This window comes from Hippocampus zosterae, chromosome 16, assembly GCF_025434085.1.
Source record: "Hippocampus zosterae strain Florida chromosome 16, ASM2543408v3, whole genome shotgun sequence".
In the NCBI taxonomy this organism is placed as follows: Eukaryota; Metazoa; Chordata; class Actinopteri; order Syngnathiformes; family Syngnathidae; genus Hippocampus; species Hippocampus zosterae.
The window spans coordinates 14856923-14867311 of NC_067466.1; the positions used below are offsets into that span (position 1 = coordinate 14856923).

Genomic DNA, 10389 nt, shown 5'->3' on the forward strand with positions numbered 1-10389 from the left:
ATTTATAGTAGATGAAAAAGGCGTTATGACGTAATATCCTGAAGTGGTAGGTGGCAAACTGAGCCGGAAGGTCGACATGAAGATGACGATGGCAGAGACTGACTCCAGAGTCAAAGTCAACCCATGGATTCTATTTCTGTCCTGTCTGGATTTCTTTCACACAGGTTAGTCATATTTTTGTTGTGCGTCTTAACTTGAAACTTGAAAAAGTTTTATGCAACTTTAGGCTGTTTGATATTTAATAGGATAAACCAAAACTGAATATTGTTGTTTTGTTGTGCCTGATCAGAAAGAAAAAAAAACGCTGCTGTGGGCAATGAGTAGTGAACACTATGAAACTTATAATTGCATCATATATCCACGAGTAACAGAAGTTCTTCATTCAACTTAGTTTTTAGATCATCTCAATGAGAATGATCTAAACACGAATTTTGTTGTCACTATATGTTTTGGATTATGGTTCTGTTTTATCTGTCATTAGTTGTCTTGATGTAAAATAATACGCCATATAGGACAAAAGCATTGAAGTTGAATGTATCAGAATTTATGTATGATATTAGTTACAATACAACAAAATATAATGGAGTTGTGTAATAGGATAATAGAAAGTAATATAGATCGCACTTTTTACTTCAACAAATTTAAAATCCTACATAATATATCAAAACACAGATTCATACTTAACACACGGGAAAAAACATGCAAATCCAAATAGATAAGAAACAAAACATAAACAATCTACAAAATCTACTCTGACTGGGATACCTGCCCGAACATGATTTATCTGCTATAATATTAAGCATGTGTTTTGAATTGTCTTGAATTTCATCACCAAGGTAGCCCGTATTCAGTGGCCACATGTATGACGACTTTTTGAAATGGGGTTGTTTTAGGACAAGACCATCACTTAGTTTCACTTATCTATTTGTATGTGTGAGTGTGAGCTAGTCTATCCATTTTTGTGTGACATTAGCTTTTTTTTGAGGGGGTGTTTTTTCCTGCCAGTTTGTGTGTATGTGTGTGTGTCCGGCCTTCACTCACTGCCCAGCCATTGTTGCAAGCTGCACAGTCACTGAGCGGCTCTGTTTCTACGCAGCTAGAATAGCATAGCCGAGCCTGGCAGCTGTATAGCTCCCAGTGCCTGCCAATAGGGAAACAATGGGCACTTTTTTTTGCGGATGCTGGCCCATGCATCCTACAGACTTTGACTTGAGGTTACCATGGCGGCGCCGAGCTTCTCTGCAAAGCAGCAGTGGTGTTGGTGTTCAATGCAAAGTCTCAAGTAGGCTCCCATTGTATTTTAAAGAAGACATCGTGAACCCCTACCTATTACCAACTCACTTCAACATAGTTGTATGGCAGTAAGATGGCAAAACGAATATTTTTATTGCTTTGGCCTGAGCACATTTGATGATCTCTGGCAATCATTGATCTCGAGCCACACTTTGTATACAACAATAAAATGTCAATTTCCCGGAGTGAATGAATGAATGTCCCCCTTTAATTGTTCTGTCATTCAGCATTTAAGCCCGCTCAGAATGCCTTCGTCTCCGCAGGTGTGGTGCTAGCAGTGAACATGACGCTTCCCAGCTCTCTCATCCGAGGGACGCTAGGAGGTGAGGCCCTCCTCTCGGTTGACTACGTCAGCTTCAGCTCCGATCTACCCGTCATCAAGTGGCAGCTTCGCCGGGATAAGTTGTCCACCGTCGTGCAGTCCATTGGAACCGACATCGTGGGGACCCTGAGGCCCGAGTACCGGGACCGTATTCTGATTTTCCAGAACGGATCCCTGCTCATGCACAATTTGAGGTTTTCGGACGAGGGGACCTATGACGTCGAGATCTCCATCACGGATGATACATTCACAGGCGAGGGCAGTGTCACACTCACTGTGGATGGTAAGAGGTCTGCTGTCATGAAGTAGTTGTACTTTGCAAACATCATATAACATTCTGAAGGTGGAATCTCTTAGAAGACGGTCATACAATTAGTATTACCGGTATATTTAGCCACAGCTATCTAATAACTAATGTGTGTGTGCACACACATACACATCCATCCATCCATTTTCTGATCCGCTTAACCTCACAAGGGTCGTGTGCGGGCCTCCAGCACGCCCGCAACCATTGTGATATAAACATATATAAAGAACTTGTCTTTTCCAGAGCCCTTGTCCAGTGCTTACATCCACATGGAATCATCATCAGTGCTGGAGCGCAGCGAAAACGTGGTCCTCAACTGCTCTCATGAGGCAGGAACTCGGGCCACGTACAAGTGGATGAAAGGCGGCAAAGCGCTGGGTAACGACAGCAGGCTGCAGCTGTCACTTGACCACAAGCTCCTCACCATCACTCGCATCACCATGGCGGACGACGACGTCTACAGCTGCGTGGTGGAAAACCCTGTCAGCGCTGTGACCAGCTTTCCCATCAGATTGAGTGTCTACAGTGAGTAAAAACTATTCTGGGTTTTTATTGGTGTCTCACGGAGGATAAAGAATATGACTGAGTATTGTTATGTACTGTATATCCTTTTTCTACATGTGGCATAATAAAGCTTTTTAACATCCTGACAAATGGTCAAATTAATTGATAAAATCAGTTAATCGCCCAGCCCTACGGTTCTTGTACCCGAATAGAAAGAAGTTCAATCTATATCATCCTCTCCACTGGTGGCATCTTCCTCCTAATCACCTTGGTAACAGTGTGTGCCTGCTGGACACCATCCAAAAAGTATGTTAAAAAAAATCCAAAACATGATTGAAATCAAGGTTGCAATGCAAACATTATCTTTTTTATAGGTCGAAGAGGCCAACAAGAAAGTCTTTCTCCAGGTTTTATAACCAACGCACACCAACTCGTCAGACAGGTGTGAAATTATCATGTGAAAATATGCATATTTTTAATTGAATTATGCTTACCCAGATATTTGACTTTTTGGTTGTATATGCACTTGGGATGGAAAGTATGCAACAAGGTTGTCCTGTCTTTTTTTGTTTTCTTTCTATTCTCCCACATTTGAAATAAAATCTGATTATTTCAAAAGATGTTTTTTTTTCCTATAGTAGCTGATGATGCTTCATATCCGGCACAGTGCAATGGGATGAACACGGAGACCTCACTTTACATCCCGCAGCAAAAGGTAAATAATTGAAAATGTCAAATGATTGTTTGGTTGACTCTGAATTCAACCATTCCCCTTTTTGCAGGATCTTTCCCCAGGTGACTATTCTATCAACAGCACTGGATCTGCTTTGGAACCAGAGCATCCTACCAGCTACACGAATTACGTTGATTCTCTTACGCGGGCTACTGCCCACTCCAACCTACTCAAAGTATAGCTGAACGAAATCCTGCACGGATTGGGACTTAAAAAAGTCTTGTGTACACTTCTTCCTTCCTTGAGAAGCGTTGTTTGTTCGTATCAAGAGGTGCAATCAGATGAAAAAAAACACAGGAAAACGTGCAACTGCAAGTCACACTTCTCATCTCATGTAGTAGTAATGTGTTTATTTTACGGTTATGTTCTACAAATGAAAATGTTACAGATTACAGCAATGTCTTTTGTTTGGACATATTGTACATTCAGTTCCGAGTGATTTATTTCAATGTAATGTTTCCTGACATTTTTCTTGTAGATGGGGAAAAAAGCTACTTTCCCGAAACGCCTTTTTCTTCTAGAATAATTTTTTCCCTGAAAAATATTTTACTTAACTTTATTTTTGTAATATTGCTAATGCTCCCTTGTAGATAATAAACTGTTGTTGATATGCAAAATACAGACTGTTTATTTCACTTTTATTTCACTACGACTTCGAGCTAAAATATAAAAATGTATTTTCTTAATATTGTGTCTGTAATGTCAAAACTATTCATTTTTTTTGCTTGAAAATATTTTACTTTTGATAACGAAACATGACTGATCCAACGTGCGTAGACACGAGTTGTTGAGCTAACCTACGTTAGGCCGGCTCGTGTTTCACGTGAGCATTACTCGCTAGACTGTAGACAATGAGAAGAACTGTATTTTTTAAGGCATTAGCATAATGGTACTAATAACTACGTTATTAGACAATTTTAGGTTCTAAAATTAGATAAAGTAGAATTTAAAATATATATATATATATATATATGAGTTGATATTTATTTTGAAAGCCAATACCGGAAATCATACTTTTTTTGAGGGAATGAATTACTTGACAACAGGCAGCAACTGTTGCTCACTTTGACAACTACAGTACTGGACGTCACCCTCCCTCTCTTTCACGACTAGCCACTCGTTCATTACTGTACTTACTACTTTCCTTCAGTCGGAGCCGAAATGTTGTTCAGTCCGACCGGTGTGTCGGAGTGTTTTCGCGAGTGGAGAGATTTAGAGAAGGACTATCAACAAATTCAGGTGAGTTCTTTTCACCGTCTGTCAGTTGTACGCTTTATACTGTACTTAGATGTCCACAGAGGGAGCTCGGGGGTTAGCAAGGAGGCGGTGCCGTGTTCCTTGTGTTTGAACATCACCCTGTTTTTCTTCAATAACCACTTGTGCCTTTAGGCTACATGTTAAGTAGGAATACACACGACACATAAAAACATACAAGAGCTCAAATAGCCGTCAAAGTTTGAACAAACCCACAGTTGACACGTTAATGTAGCTAGCTACGTGCTACATTTTAATAAACAGGTCACCCGAATGTACTTATGTCGGAATCACTGGTCATAATAACACAACATATTTGTAAGAAAAGCAGATATAGGTTACAAATGTAAAAAAAGTTGAATGAAAACCTGTTGTTTTGAAATGTCGTAACCACCAGCATTCAGTCGTTAAATTTCATTTAGCTCAGTCCGCCCATGTTCAGCCGTGTAAACTGGGAATATGAACGTAAATATTTAATCACAAACAGTCCTAAATATTGTGATATCGTACAGTGTTGATGCACTTGGGGGGCAAATATGATGAATATCACTGTCCAATATCATACAATGTTTTTGTTACTTTTTGTTGTTCACGAATTAAACACTTAACCCTAAAATGGTGCCAAAAGGCCGCTAATAGCAAATTAGTACTTGATGTCAAGGAAGTGTTGTTGAAGTGATGCAGATATTGAACGTCCCTCGAACAAGTGGAATAGAAAATGGCTGGATGAAAGTTTGCCTTTACAAAGGCAATACTGTAATGCTCCGTTTACTCTTCAGGACACACATCGGCTGTACAGAGTTAAGCTCGAGGAAGTCACCAAATTGCAGAACAGCTGCACGTCCGCCATCTCACGTCATCGGAAGAAGCTGAAAGAGCTCTTGTCATCGCTTGAACAGTAGGCTTGTCGCCTTTCTTTAGCACCTGAACACACCGACATGGCAACACGCAATGGAACAAAGTGTTGTGGGGTCCGACACAGCTCTTTCCTACTTTTAGATGCAAAGTCAACCACCTAGAGCAAAAGCTAAGTCTGGAGCAAATGGACTCAATCGCCGACATCCAGGTGGAAATCGGCGAGCGAGCCGATGCCTTTTCTGAGATGGAAGCCTTTCTGCCAAAGAAAAACGGGTTTGATTTCCCTTCATTATGATTTTTGGGCACCCGACATCTATTAGTGTCATTTTATATGTGTAGAGTGACAAAGTTGAGAACACAATTTATCATAATATAAGTAAGTCATACAGTGTTGGCTGAACGATATATTTGATAAATGATTATTTGCAAATCAATGTTTTCTATTGTAATTAGTGGAAATGCAATCAATCCGTTCAAGACCCATGAAAAAAACTTCCCCAACTTTTTTGTACATGTGGAGATCAAGGTAACACTGCAGTACCTTAAGTTGTTGATTGAATTACCGTTTTCTCCCCCCCCCCCCCCCCCTTTCAGGCTATACCTCACTCTCGTTTTAGGAAATGTCAACGTTACACTCCTCAATAAGCAGTCAAAGTAAGTTCTTTCCATCCACCTGTTGTCATGCGGACCGTCTTACAGCACACATGCTGACGTCCTCAATCTCTCCCCTGTTTTACAGATTTGCCTACAAGGATGAATATGAGAAATTTAAGCTTATTCTCACTGTCATCCTCTTCCTCTTTTCCTTCACATGTCGCTTTTTATTCAGCTACAGGTAAGTCATACAGCGCTGTCTTTAGTTGTGCTGCTCATTTTGTAATCCAAAGTGTAAAATTGATTCCACCAGTGTTTGGTTTAGCAACAGCTCCAACTTGATTTTTGTTTGTTTTTTCTTCTTCCAGAGCATTGGACGCCCTTTTCAACTTCCTCCTGGTGTGGTACTACTGCACGCTCACCATTCGTGAGAGTATTCTCATCAATAATGGCTCCAGGTGCATGATTGGATAAAATGCAAGCGTTCTTTACAATATGCCAAGCAGAGATAGGACAAATATTTAGATTCACGTTCACAAGATTACTGAGTGTCCATAGAGTGAACCTGATTCCATTGAGTGGTACAAGTTATAGGTCATAGTTCGTGTGGAAAAGTTCTGAAATGATTTAACGTGCCTCTGATTAATGCCCCAATAAATTTCAATGTTCTAATCGGGTTTTATTTTCATTGATCTCAGTCTCATGTTTTTTTTGTATCGCAAAAAACAGCCGTTCACAGCCTCGCTGTCATCTGCTTTCAGGATACGAGGCTGGTGGGTGTTTCATCACTACGTGTCGACCTTCCTTTCAGGAGTCATGCTCACGTGGTGAGTCCTTGCCAAGTTCTCTTCTCTCAAGTCAAGCCCCCCCGTACACCTCATAACATTTTTGTCTCTGTGCACAGGCCCGAGGGGACTCTGTACCAAATGTTTCGGAACCAGTTCCTCTCCTACTGCTTGTACCAAAGTAAACCAGCACACCCTATTAACTACTTGACTTGGACCTTCAGACTACACTTGTGTGTGTGTGATTGGTTCTCTCTCCACTCTGTAGGTTTTGTCCAGTTTTTACAGTATTACTACCAGAGCGGCTGCTTGTACAGACTCCGAGCCCTCGGAGAACGACACAACATGGATCTCACCGTTGGTTAGTTTCACATATTTGCACCCCATTCTGATTCAGAGTAAGCGGATTTGGAGTATTTGCCGATACCGCGTCCCCATCCAATATCTGGGCAGATTCATTCAGAAGCGCAAACAGTCTCAGCAGTATTATTATTATTTTATTTAAATAAAAGTAATTGGTGGTTCAAACAACGTCCAATCTTTAATGCAATTCCTAAATTTAATGATCCTATCATAAATAAACTGAACTCTGCTGCACTTTGTGCAGTAACAAAATATGATTCTCCCCCCCCCCCCCCCCCTGGTTTATGTTTCTTCTTTTTTGTGTTTCTTTAGAGGGTTTCCAGTCATGGATGTGGAGGGGACTCACCTTCCTCCTGCCATTCTTGTTCTTTGGTCAAGTGAGTTGAATATCCACCGCTCTCTTAAAAGAATTGACCTATGCGGTACAGTGGTGCCTTAATTCATTCTGTTACCATGCTTGTAATGCATCTCAAAGCGTAACTCGCCATTGAGGTTTACAGAAATGTCATTCATCTTTTTGTAATGTTATGAGGAAGATATCAATTTTTAATATTTTACTTTACATCAGCAGTAACGACACATTTAAATGGAATGTAAAGACATTTTTGCTTCATTAAGTGAATGTTGTGCTGCTCCTTCTGACATGCGTGCCTTGGCCAGAGGAGCCAGTATAATACAGATTTACAGATATACATGAAAGAGACACGGTCACACGTACTTATAAGAGGATAAAGAATATTTGTCGTATATTGTCAATTTGTGTGACCTCTCTCACACCGAAGCTCTCATGCCATTCATTTGCCCATCTATGGCGATTTCCATTTTTGTGTTACCATTGAACTAAAGCAAAATTATGCGGCTGGTTCAAGTACTCTTTGTTTCACTTGCTTCTTTTTTCATTCATCCCGTTTAAATGAAAATCATAATGTGGTTCCTCATCCTCACAGTTCTGGCAGCTCTACAATGGCGTCACACTTTTCAAGATGTTCCAGCTACCAGAGTGCAAAGAGTGGCAGGTGTGCAGCCTAATACGTTCACCTTCAAATGCAGTCGATTGAAATACATTTCAAAACAAAATTGTGTCCTTTTGTGCTCAAGGTGGCGATGTGCGGCTGCTCTTACATGACCCTGTTTCTTGGCAACTTCTTCACCACACTGGGGGTGGTCTACAACAAGTACATGATGAACCAAGACAAGCCCAAGTCCTTGTAGGACTTCAGCGTTTGTACCTCCATTTTACTGTTACGCTTATCTGCTCTCCTTGCGTTGTCACTCAGTGAGTGGCACTCATCGGTAGTGGGAGAATGTTACCCAAGTGTACTTCCTGTAGATGTGATTCATCGGTATGCGTCACAAAAGCATGTGCACAGTTCCGTGGGGAAAACACTGGTGTCATTTAGGATTTGCTGAATAAATGCACTCCTGTACAAATGGAAGCTTACACTTAATTAAATACGATAGGGTGTTTTTAGTGCGCTGAAATTGGAGTTGAGAAAGGGCAGCACACTGGATTTGTGTGTGGCATGAATGCCTCAAACATGAGGTCCTGGGTTAAGGAGTCAAGTCATAGTTACAGTAATATATTTAACCTGTACCTGTAGGTTGTAAAGAGCAAACAAGCAAATGAAAAACAATAACTAAGGAAGTAAATACGGCGGTAAGTCGCCATGGCATTCTTTTCGAAACCATATCACGGGACCCTGCTGTAGTTTGTAATAAAGTGCAGTGTACTAAAATGTCCAAAAGATGGCGGCATTGAGACAGTTTCACAATTTGGTCTCATTGAAGCACAATTGATCCAAATTTAAAATTTTTGTTGTTATCAGTCGGAGCACTACATAAAGATTAGCCAGCCAACCCCCCCCCCCTCCAAAAAAGTCCTTTATTAAAATCAAACTCGTTTTCAATTGGAATGCTTTCAATTGTAGCTGTTTTTTTCTCAAGCATTTGCCGTTTTTTTTTTTTTAACAAGTTGGGCACACATTCATATGTATAAAGTCACACCAGTGATATTCCTGTGCGGCTGCACACTACGTCCTCTGCTTTATGATTTAAACATTTTCTTGATGCAAAGACATGAAAGGAGGCGAGAAAAGAAAAGGGGCGCCATAAGATCACAGGCAAACCACCGCTGAAAGTTTAAAATGAAAAGCAGCTTTACACCCAATTTGCTGCGGCGGAACTTCTGTAGAAGTGGAGGGGGGGAGGCGCTTGTGAATGTATGCGTGAGGGCTGGAGGGTGAGGTTGGTGGAGAGGATTCTCTTGTGCCAGTTTGCTCCTTTCATGTGCCTCATTAGAAGCTGGAAGGGGAACGAGGAGCCCAAGGACAAACTGTATGTAAGGGTTTGGGGGGGGGGGCTGCCAAAATGGCTTCTTTAGCCTCAGGATTGTTCACCCTAATTTTTTTTAAACAATCCAATATGTAGGTCAATATGCTAAGCTATTATTTACTCCGTGGAAAATAAACATTACACCACAGCTTCACTGGGCAAATGTTGTCATAGTTGCAAGTAAAGTGACTTAGTTGCTGCAAAGGCATTGGTGTGTATGAAATAATCACTCTTCCTCTTGTAGAAAAGCACTGCATTTGTCAAATTTCAGCTTCTCACCTAACTTCAGCTGTTCCTGGCACTAATTTGTCTAAATGAAGTGCCTCAGTTAATTTGAACAAAGTTGAATGGTAAGCAGTATTTTTGTCGAAATGAAGTAACGTAAATCACTTCAGCATTGGTCATTGGCACCAATATGCCACAAGATGGTGCCTTGTAATTACCTTTATTTAAATGAAGCACCTCAACTCACTACAGCATAGTTCCTTGACATCAAGAAAACTACTTCAGTACAGTAGCAGCAGTACCTTAGTCATCGTGTTTGGACTGAGGGACATTTCACAAAGCAGCAGCACCCTTACACACAAGAATTTTTTTCTAAACATGCCACAGGCCAATATAAAAAGAGCCGGAGCGGACCTTTTTCACACCTCTGCCTTCAAGCTAACTGGTCTCCCTGCTGGACACAGATAAAGAGCCACTCCACTGGGGCCTGAGCAGCTCGTCCACTAGGGAGGCTTGTTATCTGCAGCGGGTCAGACACGCGTACTCATTTCCTCTGGGAGGTGATAAGCTTCTATCACAGGAATGATTAAAGGAGAAGAAGGAAGAAGTGAAGCCCAGAAGGGGACCGAGAGGAGTCTTTGATTAAGAAGAGGATCGTAAGCCGTGCGCTATGTGCACAAAAGTCTTCGGACACCCCACTTAATTCAAAATAAATCAAAGACGGATTGCACAGTTGTACGCTTCCAGCTTTTTGGGAACATCGTACTTGGATGGTGTGGATGAACGACGCCAACTCAGTTTTCTTTCACTTTCACTTCTT

The 10389-nt window shown here is 41.1% G+C and overlaps 2 protein-coding genes across 5 annotated transcripts; both read left to right on the forward strand.

The window, feature by feature from the left end:
* Positions 1-22: 22 nt before the first annotated feature.
* Positions 23-3776, forward strand: LOC127587768 (hepatocyte cell adhesion molecule-like). Of its 3 annotated transcripts, none has more exons than XM_052046202.1 (7): positions 23-164; positions 1557-1898; positions 2166-2447; positions 2639-2732; positions 2801-2868; positions 3065-3141; positions 3209-3776. In XM_052046202.1, the coding sequence occupies exons 1-7, from the start codon at positions 77-79 to the stop codon at positions 3338-3340; spliced, it is 1083 nt and encodes a 360-aa protein (XP_051902162.1). In that variant the 5' UTR covers positions 23-76; the 3' UTR covers positions 3341-3776. The 3 variants fall into 3 exon arrangements, with proteins under 3 accessions (XP_051902162.1, XP_051902163.1, XP_051902164.1); XM_052046203.1 differs by having other exon boundaries at positions 3068-3141; XM_052046204.1 differs by lacking the exons at positions 2639-2732; positions 2801-2868.
* A 413-nt stretch (positions 3777-4189) lies between these two features.
* tmem120aa (transmembrane protein 120Aa) lies at positions 4190-9498 on the forward strand. 2 transcript variants are annotated; one of them, XM_052047291.1, is made up of 12 exons: positions 4190-4398; positions 5193-5311; positions 5413-5544; positions 5866-5925; positions 6011-6106; positions 6234-6323; positions 6595-6692; positions 6770-6831; positions 6919-7011; positions 7326-7390; positions 7961-8029; positions 8112-9498. In XM_052047291.1, the coding sequence occupies exons 1-12, from the start codon at positions 4321-4323 to the stop codon at positions 8137-8139; spliced, it is 990 nt and encodes a 329-aa protein (XP_051903251.1). In that variant the 5' UTR covers positions 4190-4320; the 3' UTR covers positions 8140-9498. The 2 variants fall into 2 exon arrangements, with proteins under 2 accessions (XP_051903251.1, XP_051903250.1); XM_052047290.1 differs by having other exon boundaries at positions 4192-4398; positions 6627-6692.
* The last annotated feature ends 891 nt before the right edge of the window (positions 9499-10389 follow it).